The following is a 21,353-nucleotide window of genomic DNA, read 5'->3' as shown; positions in this document are numbered from 1 at the left end:
TTATTTGGGGTTTAAAGCGCCCCGCTGGCAGCTGAAAAGTGCTTAAACAGTGGTAAAGCGCCGCTAAAACAAGAATCACTTTCCCGCGAACGCGCCCCCAGTGTGAAAGGGCTCTTAACCAACTGACACACTAACAATTTTTATTTGCACTTATATGGGGTATTTATGCTCCCCCTAAAAGGTAACACATACATGCATGGTCATAACTGGAAAACATGAGGTATGACTGCCCTGTGACTCTGATGTGGAAGTCTCACGCGTGTGAATGGGGGAAATAAGGAAAACTGCCATGTCTGTGCATTAGGACTGTACTGAGCATTGCTGCCCATAGTATTCCACCACAAATAGTGTGAATGAGCCCCATAGCACATTGTTCCATCCTCCAGGGTGCACAGCGTGCTGTGTCAGTAGGTTGTTGTGTGTATGTGTGAGCTGTGGTAGTGTGGTGAGATTTCCCATCCTGAGGAATGCTCGGCCTCCCCCTGAGGCACACACACATACACACACAGTCTCTCTCTCACACACACTCTCATCCTCCTCTCTGAGACGAGCAGAACTTGCAGCCAATAGGAGGCGAGCTCTCCGCCCTGAACCGAAGTGCGGGCACCGGGGGAGAAGAGCCGGGACGTGCGGAGTGCCCGAGTGATGCCCGCTGGCCCCACACCATGCAATAAACTACCCGGCCACCCTCCTCCTAGCTATTACACAGCACGGCCATAAACATGCTGGGCATGTACGTGCCAGACAGATTTTCCCTGAAGTCTTCCCAGGTCCAGGACGGGATGGGGCTGTACACCAGCAGGAGAGTGAAAAAGGTTTGTGTGTGGTGAGGGGCGGGGGTACGGCCGGGCACAGTATGGGCACACAGCTCCTAGTATAGGAAAGCCGGGAGGGGAGATGCCACGTCTACACTACGAGCTCCATACACTGTACACAGGAGGGAGAGAGAGAGGGGGGCACACAGGAACTACAACATAACTCAATGTCTCACTCTATATAGAGAGGGGAGGGGGCACACGAGCCAATCAGGAGTGCTGATAGGAGGAGAGAGCAGAGGGATGAGCTTGTTATGTGCTGCTTCAGCCTCATTTAGTTAGACCCCTCTCACACTGAGGCACATTTCAGGCGTTTTAGTGCTAGAAATAGCGCCTGAAAACCTCCCCCCATTCATTGCAATGGGTGCTTTCACACTGGGGCGCTGCGCTTGCGGGACTTTAAAAAAAGTCCAGTGAGCAGCATCTTTGGGGCAGTTTGGGAGCGCTCTATACAGCAATCCCAAAATGCCCCTGCCCATTGCAATGAATGGGCAGCGCTTCAGAAATGCCAGACCACTGTTTACTCGAGTCCCTGCCAGGAGCCTAACGCCCCCCGGGGGATCAGAGTTGGGTCCTTTTCGGAGGACCATTTGACGCAGCACCCATCACAGTTTTTTGTGTCACTCGGGTGAAGTTTTTGGGTTGTGTTATGCATGCCACAGACTTTTCAATAGAACAAAAAAATGCCTGAAAAGCTCTGCGGAAGAGCCGTAACACAGGAGTTTTTAACCCCTTCTTTGGGGTTAAAAGCGCCCCGCTAGCGGCCGAAAAGCTGCGTCACGTAAAGCAGCGGTAAAGCTTCGCTAAAACGAGCGGCTCTATACCGCTAACAGCCTTAGCGTTCTTTTCACACGCTGTTTTTGTACAAGTGTTTTTGCACGCACTTCAGGCTTTAGCGTTTTTCTTTTTTTTTCTTTTACCCCCCTTCCAGACCAGGCAATTTTTTTGCGATACGGCACTGCGTCGCTTTAACTGACAGTTGTGCGGGCGTGCGATGTTGTACCCCAAAAAAATGGATGTCCTTTTTTTCTCACAAATAGAGATTTCTTTTGGTGGTATTTGATCACCTCTGTGGTTTTTATTTTTCACGCTATAAATTAAAAAATGAGACAATTAAACAAATATATATTTGTTTTACTTTCTGCTATAAAACACATCCAATAAATAAAAAATAAATACAAATGTTTTCCTTAATTTAGGCCAATATCCCGTCTCCAACTATTTCCATCAGCTCATTCCCCACAGTTACAACCTTTTGTACCACCTGCCCCACCCTATTAGATTGTAAGCTCTTCTGAGCAGCGCTTGCGTGTTGGTGCTATATCATTTCTGTATTATAATAATAATAATAATATGTATTCTGATACATGTTTTTAGTAAAAAAATTAAAATAAATCCCACCAGCCTAATTTGACAGGCGTGTGGGTGCAGGTGTATGGCCTCCAATCACTGACAGCGTGAATTTGGAGCCACTCACCCACACCTGAACACTTATCAAACTAGGACCCGCGGGTGTGTTCATACAGGCGCTGTGTCCTCATAGAGTAACAAACGGCTCCAGCTGCACCAACAAACCACTCAGTCACATGCTATGGGCTGGAGAACCTAAATGAATGAGCCCTTCATTTTTTTTTATTATTATTATTATTATTATATTATTTACAATTAAAAAAAAATAATGCTTTACAATTAATTTTTTTAATTTGTTTTTATTATTTATTTTACTTCTTTTTTTTTACAACTCTGTTGAGGAAGGGGGAGGGTCTTATGTGGAATATCAGGGATCTAAACAGACACCTGCCATCTCACTATTGAGACAGAGAAAGGGACTGAGGACACAGATTCTTCAATTCCTTTCTTTGTAGTCTCAGCTAGACTGCAGATGAATGAACAGGAGACGGGGGCTCCTGTTCATTCATAACCTGCAGCATAGTAAACACAGTTTACTATGCTGCAGTTATGAATGAACACAGTAAATGATTGTAACCAATCACAGGGGGGGCAAAGCAGGGGGAATCAGATGTGGGCAGAACATAGAGAGGGATCAGTGCGGCAGGGGGCAAGGACAGGAATGATGTCCTGTGTGTCTCTCCCTGCAGCAGCTGAAAGCTGGCAGGAGGGAGAGAATAAGAAGCGTTGTTCCTGTAATTGCCCACTACCAATCCCCTTCTTGTCCTGCCCACATCTAATTCCCCCTGCTGTCCGGGCCTTCCTATGTGCCCTGGCCCCCTACAGGAAGACTGGTGGTACCCTGTTATTGCCTGTGTGCATGAGGCATAAAGGGAGCAGCTGAAAAACACACAATTTCCTGCCTAGCAACCAACGTTCCATTGGTTAACCACTTGCCGACTGTATAACTTACATATACGGTGGCAAGGTGGCACAGCTGATCTGGATCACATAACTAGTACGTGATTCAACATTTCTGGGTAGGGGTTGCCTTGCCTCTGGCCCACTCCTGTTGTGATTATACACAGTGAAGCTGATGTGCAGGTACCACTGACTTGATGTCTGCCGCCACCCACCGATCATCCAGCATGGAGGCAGAACAGCTGTCTGTCTATGTAAACAAGGAAAATCACCGTTCTGTCAGGAGGGAAGGGATGGGTCCTGTGTTCCTGCAAAGCAGGGGCATGGATTCATGCCTCCCCTTAGTAAAAGCACCTCTCATAGAACACTAAAACACAGACTAAGACCACAGTTAACCCTTTGATCGCCCCTGATGTTTAACCCCCTCCCAGACATTAGTACAGTGACAGTGCATATTTTTAGCACTGATCACTATTATTGTGTCACTGGTCCACTCAAAGTGACAGTTAGTGTTCGACTGTATCGCTGTCCCGCTATCACTGTCAGTGGTTGGAGGCCATACACCTGCACCCACACGCCTGTCAAATAAGGCTGGTACAGCTGGTACGTCGCATAGCGCGACTTATTTATTAACTTGATTTAGTTTTATCTTTTAGATTTAGCAGGTATTTTGTAAGTTATGTTATGTTTGTGTCCGCTAATAATGATTTTAGTGTATTTTTTCAAAAATATTGTATTGATTTATTTAGGGGGGGGGGGCTATGTCAGGTAGGCTGTACGGGCCCCGTGATTTCTAACCGCAGCCCTGGGCGTACGGATTCATGTTTCAAATATGCTGGATTTTTAATGCCCGAAGAAATGCCTCTAATGTTGCGTATGTACATGTATTTATGTGCGCATGGCATTGAGCGTAAATGTATTCTACTGGCCAGAATATTTATTTATTCGGCCCATTAGAATACATTTACGCTCAGACACACATATTTATTTGTTTAGAATCACATGCGTGTTAATTATGCTCATAAATTCTTCTCTTGGCTCAGCTTTGGTGCATGTTTTATGCCCCTAAACGCTACTCTTAACCACTTAAGCTCCGGAAGATTTTACACCCTTCATAACCAGAGCATCGTTTGCTATTTGGCACTGCGCTGCTTTAAGTGGTAATTGTGCGGTCATGCAACACTGTACCTAAATAAAATGTATATCATTTTTTTTTACACAATAGAGCTTATTTTTAATCCTGTTTGATCACCACTGCGTTATTTATTATATAAATGAAAAAAGACTGAAAATTTGAGGAAACAAATCTTATTTGTTTATACATTTAGGCCAAAATGTATTCTGCTACATGTCTTTGGTAAAAGAATAAATAAAATCCGGATACGTTTAGGCCCCTTTCACACGTACGTCCGCTTTTTTCATCCATCCGTTTGCGGATGAAAAAGAGACATACATTGGTCCCTATGAGATTGCGGGTGTCAGCGGATGAACCCGATCCGATCCGCCATGGACGGATATGAACGTATCGCCATACGTCTGATTTTGGCGGATCGGGTCGGATGTCAGCGGACATGTCTCCGCTGACATCCGACGCTCCATAGGACTGCATGAAGCGGCTGTTCAGGTCCGCCGACAAAACCGACAGGCGGACCTGAATGGTCCGTCCGTGTGAAAGGGGCCATATTGTATTGGTAAATCTAAAAGATATTGTACAGAATTTGCACAATTGGATTGTATAGTGTATAGCCAGCTTTATACATCTAAAATGAACTAGTCCTGCTTTCAGTGCCATTAATTGTTAACACCACACCAAATGAGAGCGCAAACACGTATTTTGCCATGTAAAAACACTGCAAACGTGGCGAAAAAGCAGTAAAATCATGCAAACCACAACACTAGTGAATGGAGCCTGAAAGTGAAATTGGTGTGTTTACAGAAAAACAATGACAGCTGAGTTTCTACACTCCCTCCATCCCATGCTGCTTGTATAAGGATAAAAATCTGAGCACATTTTTGTACTATATATATATATATATATATATATATATATATATATATATATATATATATATATATATATATATATATATATATATATATATACCGTATATATATTTTTCTTTTATAATATTTCTTTTTTTTGCACAGTGTTTGCACATTTTATATGGACTTTATTTGCACAGATATGTCAACTTAGGATGCGTTCTTCATATGTTTATTGTACTTTTATTGTGTCTATTATGTGATTTATTAACTTATACCTAGCACAAGGATAGCGCACTTATTATTGTTTGGTTGGAGCTTGTTGCAAATCCTATTCAGATTGCTGATTTAGATGCTGCAAGCGCACAAATAGTATCTTGGGTTTTGCAAAAGGCATAGTACAGGAATGACCCCTCTAGTGTGTTTATTTTTTTCCTTATTGTCAAATAATAACTGGAGAGGGATCTATGTAAGCTGGTCCTAAGCAAGGGTGATTGGTGCTTATTTTATGGAAACATTAACCAGATTACTTTTCCTTGAAAGGGTGAGAAGTTTGGTCCGTTTGCTGGAGAAAAAAGAATCCCCAATGAGTTGGATGAAACTATGGACAACAGACTGATGTGGGAGGTAATGCACAGATGTTGTTTTGATTGTTTTATTTGTTACAAATTATATGACTGGAGCTCCATCCAAATAGCAGGGAGGCAACAGCAATGCTTTCTTTTTACACAGTCACCTTCTTTAAAGTGGATTTCAAGTCTAGATCTAACTAAGTTTAACCACTTGGTGTCCGCGCCCTCACCTTTTCTCGCTCCCCACGCGCCCCCTGTAGGGCACGCGCGGCGCACGCTGTGATCACCGAGTCACTGAGACTCGGGTAATCACAGATCCGAGTAAGGGGCTGGTCCCAGCCCCTTATCACGTGATCAGCTATCAGCCAATGACAGCTGATCATGTGATGTAAAAAAAGCCGATCACCGGCTCATGTGCAAGGGACATCGGTCCCAAAAAGGAAGGAGGCACATCTGCCTCATCTGTGCCCACAATTACCGCCTGTCAATGCCACCTGCCAGTGCCCACCAGTGCCACCTACCAATGCCCACAAATGCCACCTATCAATGTTCACGAGTGCCACCTATCAATGAGCACCAGTGGTGCCAATCAGTGCTTCATCAGTGCCACCTAGCAGTGTTGCCTATCAATGTAACCTACCAGTTATGATTAGTGCCCATCATTGCCACCCATCAGTGCCCATCACTGCCACCCATCAGTGCCCATCATTGCAGGAACAAAGATTGTCTCTAGACAGCCGCACTCTAAAAAAATGGTAGCCTTTATTAAAAAAAGGACAGCATTACAAATCACAGCAACATAAAATAAAACCCGACTGCCCATCATTGCCAGCTATCAGTGCCACCTATTAGTGCCACTTCTCAGTGCCCACCAGTGCCACCTATTAGTGTCACTTCTCAGTGCCCACCAGTGCCACCTATCAATGCCCTTTAGTGCCACCCATCAGTGCCACCTCTCAGTGTCACCTCAGTGCCAACTATCAGTGCCACTTCTCAGTGCCCACCAGTGCCACCTATTAGTGCCACCTCTCAGTGCCCACCAGTGCCACCTATCAGTGCCCACCCTTGCCGCCTTATCGGCGCCCATCAACGCAGCCCATTAGTGCCCATCAGCACAGGCTAGTGGTGCACATCAATAAAGGAGAGAAATTACCTGTTTGCAAAATTTGATAACAAAATATAAAAAACATAAACATTTTTCACAAAAAATAAAAACCGTAGAGGTGATCAAATACCACCAAAAGAAAGCACTATTTGTGGGAAAAAAAATGATAAAAATTTAATTTGGGTACAGTGTTGTATGACCGCGCAATTGTCATTCAAATTGCATCAGCGCTGAAAGCTGAAAATTGGTCTGGGCAGGAGGGGGGGGGGGGGGGGGTTTAAGTGCCCAGTAAGTAAGTGGTTAAAATTGTTTCTATCCCCTTCTAACTCCTAACTACCTTGTAGAAGGAAGATGCATATACATACCTATTTTCAGGGTGCTCCTGGGCAGTCATGTGATCTCCCCAGCGGCCTGTTTCAGGGTAGAGGAGAGTGGCAACAATGGAGGGAATGCCAAGGCAGTGACATCACTCATAGGCCTACTGTTACGTACCTGTAGGCAGAGCCTGAGATGACTAAAGTGGCCTTTTGCACATTTCTTATCCAAGCAACCCTAGATGTGATAGAGGTGAAGGAAAGGCACAATTGCTAAGGTGTAGACACTGTGAGCAGGAACTTGGGAGCTCCGGTATCTGACAAGCACAGGTGATGAGCTGTGGGAAAACCAAGCCCAGTTGATGGCCACTCCTGGTTAAGTAACTGCCGATTGTAAGGACACTAGGAGGTGAGCAGAATCAGAGTCTGGAGGCAGAAGTCGGCAACAATTTGACAGTGAAGTACAGAATCACTAGGTAGAAGCGTGGTCAGCAGGGGCAGCCCGTCCATTAACCCCCCTGGCGGTATTCCCGAGTCTGGCTCGGGGTAAGATTTCTTTACCAAAAGCGGTAACCCCGAGCCAGAGTCAGGCTCGCCTCGCAGCATCCACAGGCAGTGTTTACTTACCTTGTCCCTGGTTCCTGTGATGCATCCCCGCTGTGTGAGCGAGCGGTGTCCTCCTCGCTCGATTCACAGTGCCCGTGTGCCGCCGATCTCCGTTTCCTGCGACGTTACGACGCACGGGGGCGGAGATCGGCGCCAAATTCAAAAATGTTAATAAACACTATACATACAGTATACTGTAATTTTATAGATTACAGTACTGTATGTAAAAAATACACCCCCCCCCCCCTTGTCCCTAGTGGTCTGTCCAGTGTCCTACATGTACTTTTATATAATAAAAACTGTTCTTTCTGCCTGCAAACTGTAGATTATCCATAGCAACCAAAAGTGTCCCTTTATGTCAAAAATGGTTTTAGAGCAGCTAGAAAACAGCGATAATAAATTATAATCACTTGCAGAATTGTGCGATAGCGATTTGTGGGGAAATTCGTCATAAAATAAATAAAAGTAATGACAGAGACAATTCTGCAACTGAGCAAATTTCAGTGTTTTTGATTTGATTACATTATTGAATCATTTTTATTATAATTACATTATTATTTGTTATAATTATTTATAGTTATTTATTATATTATAATTTATAATTTTGTTTTTCAAACTTTATCATACCCGAATTGCATGAATCTATCCATGGCCACCACCGCCACCCCCTATTCAGCCTCTAATAGGCTTGAAAAAAAGTGGACAGAGCATTGCGCTCGGAGCCCATCCAGGTGAGTTAGGCATTTAATGGGCACATTGTTGGCATTTGATAGGCACAGTGACCTCATTTGATGGCACAGTGGCTGCTTATGATGGGCACGGTGGCTGCGCTTGATGGGGCACTGTGGCTGCATTTGATGGCACAGTAGCGGCAATTGATGGCACAATGACTGCATTTGATGGCACAGTGATTGCAATTGATGGCACAGTGGCTGCGTTTGATGGCACAGTGGCTGTAATTGATGGGCACAGTGGCTGCATTTGATGGCACAGTGGCTGCATTTGATGGGCACAGTGGCTGCATTTGATGGCACAGTGGCTGCATTTGATGGCACAGTGGTTGCATTTGATGGGCACACTGGCTGCAATTGATGGGCGCAGTGGTTGCATTTGATGGGCACAGATGCTGCAATTGATAGACGTCGGTAGCAGAGGCAGACAGCAAATATCATCAGGTAGGGGTAATCTGAGAGCAAGGTCAGCAGGATCAAGGATGCACACCAAGGGCCAGATCCACAAAGAGTTACGTTGGGGTATCTATTGATACGCCGCGTAAGTTCTACGATGCACCGTCGTATCTTTGTTTTGTATCCACAAAACAAGATACGCCTGAATGTGGGCTGGATCCTACCGACATACGTCTTAGTACGCCGTCGGATCTTAGGTGCATATTTACGCTGGCCGCTAGGTGGCGCTTCCGTTGATTTCCGCGTAGAGTATGCAAATTAGCTAGATACGCCGATTCTCAAACGTACGTCCGCCCGGCGCAATTTTTAAACGTTGTTTACGTAAGGTTTTATTCGGCGTAACGTTACCCCTGGCTCTATGAGGCGTACACAATGTTAAGTATGGACGTCAGGACAAGCGTAGAATTTTCCGTTGTTTACGTTGTTTCCGTAAATCGTTCGCGAATAGGGCTTTGTGTAAGTTACGTTCACATCGAAAGCATTGACTATTTGCGACGTGATTTCGCGCATGCGCACTGGGATATGTCCACGGACGGCGCATGCGCCGTTCGTAAAAAGCGTCAATTACGTGGGGTCATACTAGATTAACATACAACACGCCCACTTCAAGCCTACTTTGAATTAGGCGGGCTTACGCCAGCAGATTTACGTAACGCCGGCCCACATATGGGAGCAAGTTCTTTGTGGATACCCTACGAGCCACTGATTTGCACTGATTTGCGGCGGCGTAGCGCATATGAGATGCGCTACGCCCGCCTAAATATACGCCCGTTTTTGTGGATCTGGCCCCCAAGACTGCATCACAGGAACATGGCTGAAGACCATACAGCAAAGACCTAGTGCTGAGTTCAGGTTTAAATAGGCCAGCAGTGGACATGAACGCACTTCCACGCATGTGTTTTCTCATACGTGTGGGCAATGATGAATGTGCAATCCAGTTTCTATGCTCATAGAAATGTGCACGCTTATACCTACGTGCATGCACATTGGCAAGACAGCCTGTTTTAGCCTGGTGGCTGGCACCATGTTTCTGACATTTTATGGGCCATCTGTTGTCTCCCATGAAGATGGCCCTGGGAGCCCATCACATAACTGGACCTGAGCGCCCTGAGAACAGGTACGTATAATCATCTTCCTTCTACGGGGTAGTTGGAACAAGAGTTAAGGAGGAAGTGGGAGCCATTTTAAGCTTAGTTAGATCAAGCCCAGACTTCCACTTTGTTTCCAGGTTCTAAATTCAAAATCATGTGGATGGAACCCACTTTTAATAAAACCATACTTTCTAAGTGGTTATGACTGTTTAACCACAGCTTCATTATTGTTGCTCCCTTGCTTAGTTATAGTCAGTGTTTCTCTTTTTAACTGCTTTTACATAGGTGGCCAGCATGGCTGAATAGCTGAGGGAAATTTGTCATTTGACTAAAATCATGCCGTTCATATTTTCTGTGTCTTGTATTTAAACATGACAATTTCTTAAGAATGTTAGCACCAATATTAAATAAGTATGATCACTTATGAAATCTGTTTAAATTTGGGTTGATTTACTAAAGGAAAATAGTATATTCACTTTGCAAGAGACGTTCCCCCTTAGCTTAGTAAATGCTGTGAAAGTTCACTTTGTAAAAAAATACCCAATCATGTGCAAGAAAAAAACAAAAAATAATGGTATTTTTGCTTGAATGCGATTGAATGATGTAAGACAGCAGAGCTTCCCTACATTCACTAAAAGTGAAAATTCTTCTGAAAAGTAGGAGAAAATCAATCCCTTTGTGTCAGAGGTGTTTAAAAATCTGGCTTTAGGTTTGCAGTTTTGAAACAAAACCTTATTTCTATTTTTTTTTATTTTCTTTGTGTTTTTAGGTAAAATAAAGATGGCTCGAGATCTTGACATCTGCACAGTTTAGGTGCATTGTGCGTGCGGTGCGTTAAAAAATCTTACAGGAAACACACATATATATATATATATATATATATATATATATATATATATATATATATATATATATATATATATATATATATATATATATATATAGAGTTCAATAGTAATGCATGTAAAATGCATCAAAAACATGAAGCAGCACCTAAAATGTGCAGATGTGAATGGGGTGAGGAGTAGATACTTCTTCCAGCCAGTGAAGTTACAACTAATCTTATTATGATATGTTTATACAATGCTGTATAGTCTGTAGGAAGGACATTATCTTTATAAGAGATATGATTACACTGGATAATAAGATAAGGTATGGTCAGTTTTCACTAAATCTCAAATAATATTGATTCTGGTAAAGTGTGCCAAAGGTAAATGAGATTTTCTTTCGCTTAGGGAATCTTTCTGCTTTGCTAGCAATGCAATGGTCTATAGGCTAATTTTATTGATGCTCTAGATTCAGCAGTATTCATTTATAATATATCACTGTGTATTTTTTTTTTTAATTTACGTGTACTTTGGAACTCTAATCATGTGAATGCAATACCTTTTATACATATGTGATTCTTCCTGCATTTTAGGGTTGTAATGTATATCTGTAATCTAAATATGTAGACAAGATATGCTGAATATATATATATATATATATATATATATATATATATATATATATATATATATATATATATATATATATATATATATATATATGGCTTATTCAGTGAAGTAATGCCATAAACAGTGATGGTTTTCAACTGTGCACCCTCATAATAACCATTATTGCAGGGGTGTCCAAACTTTTTTCAAAGAGGGACAGATTTGATTAAGTGAACATGCGTGAGGGCCGACTATTTTGCCTGACATTCTTTGAACCATTAAAATTTGGTCTTAATGTGTTCGTCTGAGCACAACTACACCTCCCAACAAGAATTCTCTCCCCTTTGTGGCTGTGTGTGGTGAATAGATGAGCTCAGGCGTGTTATTTGGATATACTGTATACATTTCTTTTGTGGCCCCAACGAATCCCAGAGCGCTGCTTAGGACTAAGGATGAGCTTGGGCGTGTTATTTGGATATACCATATTTATCGGCGTATAACACGCACGGGCTTACCATTGCCATGAATGCAGCCTCACCATTGCCATGAATGCAGCCTTACCATTGCAACCAATGCAGCCTTACTATTGCAACCAATGCAGCCTCACATGTGCCATAAATGCAGCCTCACATGTGCCATAAATGCAGCCTCACATGTGCCATGAATGCAGCCTTACATGTGCCATGAATGCAACCTTACCATTGCAATCAATGCAGCCTTACCATTGCAACCAATGCAGCCTCACATGTGCCATGAATGCAGCCTTACCAAGTTACCATTGCCATCAGTGCAGCCTGAACAATGCCTATTTGCAGCCTCAGAGGGCAGAGGGAGGGGGCGGGACGAGTGCCGACAGATTACAAACAGGAGAATGTCTTGTTTACTCTGTGGCCTCTTTAATACAAAGTCCCGCCTCCTACGATAGACAAAACAGTCGTGCAATGGCATCCCAGGAGACGGGACTTCCAATAGAGACGCTGCTGAGTAAACAGGAGATTCTCTTCATGAAATCTGACGGCGCTCGTCCTGCCCCCTCCATGTCCCCTCCAAGGCAGCACCAATAAATACAAGTATATATCCTCCTTCACTTACCTCATCCTTCCATTTTGCTTTTAAATGTCCTTATTTCTTCTGAGAAATCCTCACTTCCTGTTCTTCTGTCTGTAACTATACACAGTAATGCAAGGCTTTCTCCCTGGTGTGGAGTGTCATGCTCGCCCCCTCCCTTGGACTACAGGAGAGTCAGGACACTCTCTACGTTGCAGATAGAGAAAGGAGCTATGTGTTAGTGGGCGTCCTGACTCTCCTGTAGTCCAAGGGAGGGGGTGAGCACGACACTCCACACCAGGAAGAAAGCCTCGCATTACTGTGTGGAGTTACAGACAGAAGAACAGGAAGTGAGGATTTCACAGAAGAAATAAGGACATTTATAAGCAAAATGGAAGGATGAGGTAAGTGAAGGAGGACTGCACTAAGGTAAAGGAAGCTATTTAGGAAAATTAAAAATTTTAACTTTACAACCCTCTTAACTAGTTCCCCTCTAGAGCAATGTTTTCATTTTTTGTACACATGCTAAAAAAAATCTTTTTTTGCTAAAATGAATTTTTTGGCTATAACATTACTTAAATCTCCCAGAACATATATTTTCTGAAAGCAGATGCCCTGTAAAAGAAAAAGATAGTTGTTTTAAGATATTCGCACAACTGTTTATCAAATCAACATTTTTAAGAAGAAAATACACTAAAATGAATTTTATTGCACACAGACGCTAACTTGTGTACAAAATTAAAGTTGAGGTAATGTAGAGAAAATAGATACCAGAAGATACCAGAAGCCCCATAACTATGTGCAGCTGCAAATTGGGTGAAAAGTATGGTACCCAAAATTATCAGTAGGCAATGTATTAAATGCCTTTACAGCTCATCAGTTTAGAGTAAATCTTAAATGAGGAACCTATAATTATTGCTCGTACGCCGACATTCATAGCGATATCACACATGTGTGGTGCAATCGCAGTTTACATTCACATGCACACCCTGTGTGCGAGTTTGCATTTGCGAGTGTGCACAAGGCGATGAAGTTACTTTTATTTTTTTCATTACATATTATTATTATTTTTATTAAACTTTTTTTATTTTATTTAACTTTCTTGCTATCGCAAGGGGCTAACAAGCAGGTTTTCTATATGGAGACATCCAGAGTCAATTAGGCTTGCAATATCTACTTTGCCCTCCATTGCAGATGATCAAGCACAGATCATACTTAGCTGCTTCTCTGTCTTCAGCAGCCAGGGAATGACAGCACTGAACCCAGAATAATTCAGAGCAGAGCGCTTCCAGCTTCATAAACAGTAGTAGAGATTGCGGAAGTGGTCTCAGGCTCCCGGAAAGAGGAAAGGCCAGGAATTATGGGAGAGGGGTGGGGGTGGCAAGAGGGATGCCATTCCACCCACACTGTAAAGATGAATGGGTGGCGTTACAGCTGCCCCAACAACTTTTACATTACAGCTGGGAGCCAGCTGAGGAAAGCAATTTCAAGCTCATGACTGCACATGCTCCACTTTGACATTACCTGTGAGACATTCATTTCCTTCTTGTGCTAGTCTGAATAGGCCCTAGCTGCTTTTTCACTATGCCCGAGCTGAGGGCAGGGCTAAGGCAGAGCTAGCCACATGTTATATTACTTTGTCAGGCCCTCCCCCCATGCTGTGCAAAGTATATTGGAACTGTCAATAAAGGGATCCGATCCACCTGAAGGCATTGGTGGGTGGATCAGATACTTGACTGACAGCTCCACTCTGGCTTTGCATGGCCTGGGGGAGGGTCTGTTGATGTCACAAGACATGTGACCTTCTCTGGCTTAGCCTCATGCCCAGCCCGATCCATGTTGCAGCAAAAAAAAAGAAAAAAAAAAAACCAGGAGAAAGTGTTGTGAACCTGTATTGAAAGAGGTGTAAAAATGAATTTAATGCTTTCATTCACAAAGAGGTGTACATGTATTGGATGACTGTCGGTGTGCCCGGGTTTTTAACCACTATAGTATTAGAGTTCAGAATCACTACAATGCACTTTACTTTTTTTGAATAAGTGCTAAAATGTGTCAAAGCAGACAATCTAGACCAGGGGTCTCCAAACTTTCGAAACAAAGGGCCGGTTTACTGTCCTTCAGACTTCAGGGGGGCCAGATCGTGGCCAGTGGGAGTGGAAATTTTTCTGGCATTAGTAGTAGTAAACATCACCACATTTGGTATTAGGTTAGAGGAATAATGCCCAATAGTTGATATCATAAAGAGGAATAGTGCCCTATTATTAGTGTCAGTGGGAGAAATGGTACTCCATTGTTGGTGTTCGATGGCAGACTATTGTCCTGTATCAATGGGAGGATTAGTGCCCCAAGGGCTGGATAAAAGCAAGCAAAGGGCCGCATCCGGTCCCCGGGCCGCAGTTTGGAGACCCTTGATCTAGACAATTTAAAATAATTATATCTGGTTTTGGCTAGATTAAAAACAAACTTTCAACCTCCCCATCCACTTTCTCCAACTCTTTTTGTGCCCCCTTCCTCTTATAGAATTGGATATTTGTATTTACTTATTTCTTTTTAATGTTTTTTTTTTTTTTGGGGGGAGGGGGATCATTCCCACCCCTTCTTGTTTTTCAACTTGGTGATAATGATGTATTCTGTTCTCTCAGCCTCCATGGATCCCCATGTCACACTTCCCAGGAGGCTGGGGATACTTCACCGTGTCATTAGGCCCCCCCCCCCCACAGGAGCATATCTGTCTGACAGCACCAGAGGAAATGTGTGTCATCATGGGGCCTTGAGCGAGAACCTGGAAGAGCCAGGCAACCCCCTTTATCATGGCAGAAGAAGATGGTAGAATGGGGGGGGGGTAGTGAAGGTTCACTTTAATAAGCTTGACCATGGACTGCCTCTATCTTATAACTGTCCTGACCTTGTATCACATAATAACTAGATTTGGGACCTGTTTAGACTGCAATGCAGATGCCGTTGGATTTACATTAATCATATATTTGTTACTATGCATGAAAACAATCTCTGAATGGAGGATAAATGAACGGTCCACCTCCTCTATTCAGAAATTCATAAAAGCAATAGTACAGCTTCTGTGAATTAAGGATAACAGAAAGGGTGGGCATATTCAGCACTCTTGATGTGTGCAAATGACAGGTTCTTCGGCTCTATTAACTCCCACCGCATTGGAAGCTTACAGCGTTGGGGGTAGTGGGGTATTGAAAGAAAACTATTTCAAGGAACACATGTGATATTGAGCCATGTTTGTTGTGCTGTGTTTTTTTTTTTTTTTTTTTTACTAAACTTAAGTTTTAATAATCACTGTCCTTTTTATTTTCTTTACTATTTAATTCATTTTAAATCAAAAGTAAGCCACAACTTATAACAAAGGAGCTATATGACTAAAAATGAAAAATGTACTTTTGAGCTGTGTCACCGGTCTCTTCTCTCTATCTTTTTTCATTTTTCTGTGTTGCTTGATTCTTGTAGCTCCTCTAACCTTTTGTTATTCCTTTCTTCTTTTTTTTCCACTGCCCTAACATTGGACTTTTTCTATATTAAAGGTTGAAAGTCTGTGATTTACTACCATATCTACAAATACGGGAGACAATTGTTTAATTTAGCTCTTTACATATATATTGTACATTCACATCAGTCCCTGCCCTCAAGGAGTTTAAAATCCAAGGTCCCCAACTCACATTCATACATACTAGGGCCAATTTAGACAGGAGCCAATTACCCTACCAGCATGTCTTTCATTTAGTGTGAAAGAAAGATTCATAAAACTCATAAATTCATAAAGATTCATAAAACTATTCTCAGCCTTATTCTTATATAATCATCAAAGTGCTGGGTACTAACAAAAGCCAAGGTGGTCAGATATAGCAGGTGGGAAATACGTTTTTTTAAGATTTTGTGAAGGGAAATTGTTAATCAGAAAATTAAAAACAGTTGTAAATATCCACGCAAACACCTTAAATGACCCGGTCGTGTAAAAAATCACAGCAAAAAAGATTCTTCGAAGGAAATCCAGGAGGCATACGAAAGGCCAAGTACTAGATGGTTAATGAAGTGAAAGAGGACCAAATAGAGCTACAACTCAGTAAATGGAGATGTAGAGCAATAAATTGAGTAGAATGAGGTAAGAAAATGCAGGAGGCTAGGTCCCATCAAGGTCGTGTGCAAGAGAGTCTGCCTATTATCCATGTACTTTTTGCCTGACATATACATTTTATAATATTTTGTGCATGGGAAATCTGTCCTTACAACATTTGCTAATGACAGTAATTTATGAAAATGTAATACAATTATTGAAATAGAAAATAATAGATCATATTCAATATAGGGTTGAATAATTTCTCTAAAAACATATAAAAAGTTCTTATATATTGGCACAGAGTAGATTTATTCAGACAAAACAAAATCTATGCTTCCGCTATAAAGAATGGCTAATTATCTATTTCATGCTTTAGAAAAGGCCTCTTCCAGTAATAATATACATAAGCAGTTACTTTCTTACATGGTCTTCACTTCCTATTTTTCAGTATTCAAATTATGTATTTTTCAGGTCCGAGGAAATAAAGGAGAAGTTCTGTATGTTTTAGATGCCACAAATCCACGCCATTCCAATTGGTTACGCTTTGTCCACGAAGCACCATCACAGGAGCAGAAGAACTTGGCAGCTATCCAGGTCACTTTTTCTTAAATACCTTAATGTGACGGGCATTCTGTTTTATAACATTCTATTGCAAATAGTTTACATTTTATTAAGTAAAAGTCTGACTTAGTTATGTTTATTTGTGTAATGGTATGGAATATCTCTCTTATATGTTAGTATGGAATTTAGGTCCATAGCATATGTTATGGCGTGTCAAAAGTTAAAGGGTCACTAAAGGATTTTTTTTTTTTAGCTAAATAGCTTCCTTTACCTTACTGCAGTCCTGGTTTCATGAGCTCATTGCTTGTTTTTGCTCTGATGTTGCTGTAATTCTACTCTGTTCTGGACACTTCCTGGTTGTCTGGCTCCTTATGAAAAAAGTCATGGGAGAGTTTAGTTTTGTTTTCCTAGCCATGACTCTCTATGGCACTGTCCAGCACAGAGGCATAAAATAACATGCAAAGACTAAACTAGTTTCAGTTTCATTTTTGCACATTATATGATTGATTTTTATCTATTTTAATCGTTTTTAAAAGGAATCAGTTAACTATTATGTCTCTATACCCTGTAAACAGTCATTTCAGCAAAAAATGTTTTTCCTTTAGTGATCCTTTAAGGAGATATAAAGGCCTCTTTAATCCAGTTAAGTGTTTATCCAGTGAAATAATTAACAGTATTTTCAATAGCACTTTCTTCCTGCTTTGTACTATTTTCTTTCAATCCTTCGCAGATTAATAACAGGCAGACTAGGATAAAAATGGACATCACTGAAAGCCAATCAGGCTATTTCATTCTACAGTGCTGTGTTTCTTTTTTTATCAATAAATTTTTATTGGGTTTATCAATTTACAACACTTGAGATAGTTGCATTCAATATACAACTTGAGTAGTATAATCACCATGTACAGGCAAACATTTAACAGAAAAAGAATACGGTACTCAGCAACCTAGGCCATCCTACCCCAATTGGGTACAAACTGTAGGACTGGGAGGTCACCAAGATGATCAGTGGTACACCTATACAGCTAAAGTAAAGACAAATAAAGGAGGGGGGGAAGGGATGGAGAAAACTGAAATAAAGGCTGCCGTTAGTCATTATCTATACCAAAGATTTAGTATTTTATACTTTTATTCTTCAGACTATAGGAAGATTATTAAAGTAAGGAATCTTTTAAATATTTGGAAGCTTTCGGGTGGGTTAACCACATTTTCCATTTTCTACGATAGGGGATTAGAATCATTCTTATAGGCTAATAATAGTTCTAATTGAGCTTGGGTGTTTAATCTGGTGATGACCATTGGTAGGTTTGGGGCGTCTGCGGATTTCCATAGAGAGGCCACTGTAATTCTTGAGGCTATCAAAATATGTAAGACAGTAGTCCTATACAAAGTGGGGTATTTGTCTAGATCTATACCTAATAATGCGTTGGTAGGAGTAAGCTTGGTAAGGTTGCCCGTAAGATTGGCGATAAAGGATGAGATAGAGTTCCAAAAACTTTTTAGAGTCTTGCAACTCCAAAGCGTGTGCAGAAGGTTTCCCCTTTGCTCGTTACATTTCCAACAGATGTCGGATGCTGTTGGATACATTTTGGATAACTTGTATGGTGTTAAGTACCATCTATTAATTATTTTTTGGGCATTATCCCAGTGTTAAATGCAAGAGGATGACTTACTTATTGTTTGAAATGCTTTAGTGCTGTGTTTCTAACAAACTGAGCTTTTTGATTTGAAGACAAAGCACAGGTGTGACCTCAGTAGTGTGCTGTGCTCCAATGCTAGCTAATAACAGTCTTGGCCAAACTTTGTATTGCTTTGTGGTAAAGACAAATGAACCGGATACTGTATCTAGACTAACCACTTCAGCCCGGACCATTTGGCTGCCAAATGACCGGGCCACTTTTTGCAATTCGGCACTGTGTCGCTTTTACTGACAATTGCATGGTCGTGCGACGTGGCTCCCAAACAAAATAGTTTGTTATTTTTTGCTGGCAGTGTGGTTTAAAAGCAACAAATGTATGTGTGGTCACTGGGGGTAAGACAGGACATCATGTCTACTCAGTAAGCAATATATCTTTTTTTATGCATTCTTTATTTAGAAAATAATAATAATAATAATACAAAAAAGAAAATATTACATTTCAGTACAGCAGACAAGTTGCAAATATTCTCAAATGACACATTGAGAAATTACATAATACAGTCCTGTGGTCCAGTAATAAAGATGCCACTAGGCAGGGGCGGTACCATGTACTGGCCCCCATGGTGGACCCTCAGGAACATTTGACGGGTTAATATATGGGCCGGTCCAGGTAAGCTTCGCTTTAGAATAGATGTGTTGTGACAGAAAATAAAAAAAGCGTAAAAGAAGAAAGAGAAAAGAGGGCAACCTCAGAGAGGCTCCTTGGGAAAAGCCCTAATGGGCCATACTTCAAGCTAAAAATAAAAAAAAAACCTGAATGTATCATAGTCAGTGATTGATATTCAGACAGGTAAAGAGAGCATGATAGAAACATAAGTGGAGCAGAAAGGGGAAGGGGGAATAGGGAATGAGAAACTGCATCAGGCAGGGAAAGGCATACAGCAGAAAACAATCAAGGGACCCTGGGAGATCAGAGGGGTACAATGTAATGTATCTTGGGAAAGATCACTACAGGATGTCCAACCCAGTGAAGGCAGGGTCTACTTTTCAGAATAGAAGAAGTCCAACCAATAGGGACATGTTTTATTGAATTTAGTTGACATCCGTTTGAGAGAGCTGGTTAAATCTTCCATGTGGATGAGCCAAAGCCGGATTGTAGGCACTTACAGTAGGGAGATTTCCGTAGAGCTGGAATGCAAGAGCGAGCGGCATTAACCAAATAAATAATAACTGAGTTTTTATATGTTTTGACGGGGAAATCATTGTGATGGAAGAGAAAAACTCCTGATCTCTAGGTACATGGTGGTCGGTGAGCCTTTTGGCTAGTGTTTGCACTTGGGTCCAGAAGTTATGTACTGTAGTTGAGGGCACAGCAAAAATATAAGCAATGCCAACAAGTATCCAGGATGGTCAATATAACAATATATGTATTTAAAGCAGAGTGACAGAATGCCTGTAATCTGGTTTAGCAAAAACCTGCTCTACAGTACAAGATAATGTTCAGGTACTTGATTTCTTTGCCCAACTTTTTCACCTGCAGTTAAAATAAAGGAGAGCAAATGACCTTACCTACCATATCTTCTTTCTTGTCCCTCTTTCCTTACACATAGCTATTGACTTGTCTCTACAAGCTTAGCGTCAAAGTCGATATGTCCCCTGATTGAGTAACCTTCCACATGGAGCTATTAAAAGATTATCTAGGGCAGGGGTTTAAGGAGTATAAGTAAAGATGACATAATATTAAATATTGGCGTATAACATTCACTTTTTCACCCTGCAAATCGGTTGCAAATAGTATGTGCGTGTTATACACCAATAGTGCAACTTGGGCTGCCTCGGAGAGAACGGGGAGGGGGGCGAGTCGAGCGCCGTCAGATTACATACAGCGAGAATCTCCTGTTTACTCAGCCGCCTCTGTAATAGGAAGTCCCTTCTCCTAGGCCGGCATTGGACCAGTGTTCTTTCTATCATAGAAGCCGATCCAGGAGGTGGGACTTTGTATTTAAGAGGCCACCAAATGAAAACAGGAGATTCCCGCTGTATGTAATCTGATGGCGCTCATTCCGCCCCCCTCCCTGAGATGGGCATTGATCAGGCTACATTTATGGCAATGGGGAGACTGCAGATGGGCATTAATCAAGCTGCATTGATGGGCAATTGTGAAGCTACAGATGGGCATTGATTAAGCTGCATTGATGGGCAATGGTGAGGCTGCAGATGGTCATTGATCAAGCTGCATTGATGGACAATTGTGAGGCTGCAGATGGTCATTGATCAAGCTGCATTGTTGAACAATTGTGAGGCTGCGGATGGGCATTGATCAAGCTGCATTGATGGGCAATTGTGAAGCTGTAGATGGGCATTGATCAAGCTGCATTGATGGGCAATTATGATGCTGCAGATGGGCAGTGATGAGGCTGGATTGATGGGCACTGACCCTTATTTTGCTTCAAAGTTCTCTATTTAAAATGTAAGCTTTTTTCCTTGAAACTTCCCTCTTAAAATGAAGGTGCGTGCTATACGCCTGTGCATGTTATATGCCGATAAATGCTGTAATTAAAAAAAAAAAACGCATTTTACCTGACACTGCAGATAAAACATAAAGA

The 21,353-nt window shown here is 41.8% G+C and overlaps 1 protein-coding gene across 2 annotated transcripts in view; it reads left to right on the top strand.

The window, feature by feature from the left end:
* The first annotated feature begins 566 nt into the window (after nt 1-566).
* Nucleotides 567-21,353, top strand: part of PRDM5 (PR/SET domain 5) — a 248,546-nt gene continuing 227,759 nt past the window's right edge. For both annotated transcript variants that reach the window (XM_040330260.1, XM_040330250.1), the window contains exons 1-3: nt 567-815; nt 5,652-5,735; nt 17,019-17,141. In XM_040330260.1, coding sequence (XP_040186194.1) covers nt 723-815; nt 5,652-5,735; nt 17,019-17,141 — 300 coding nt within the window. In that variant the 5' untranslated portion in view covers nt 567-722. The remainder of the gene's footprint in view (nt 816-5,651; nt 5,736-17,018; nt 17,142-21,353) is intronic.

Source organism: Rana temporaria, chromosome 1 (genome assembly GCF_905171775.1).
Source record: "Rana temporaria chromosome 1, aRanTem1.1, whole genome shotgun sequence".
NCBI classification, from domain to species: Eukaryota; Metazoa; Chordata; class Amphibia; order Anura; family Ranidae; genus Rana; species Rana temporaria.
Note: the sequence above shows the minus strand (reverse complement) of the source record. Positions and strands in the feature narration are given on the sequence as shown.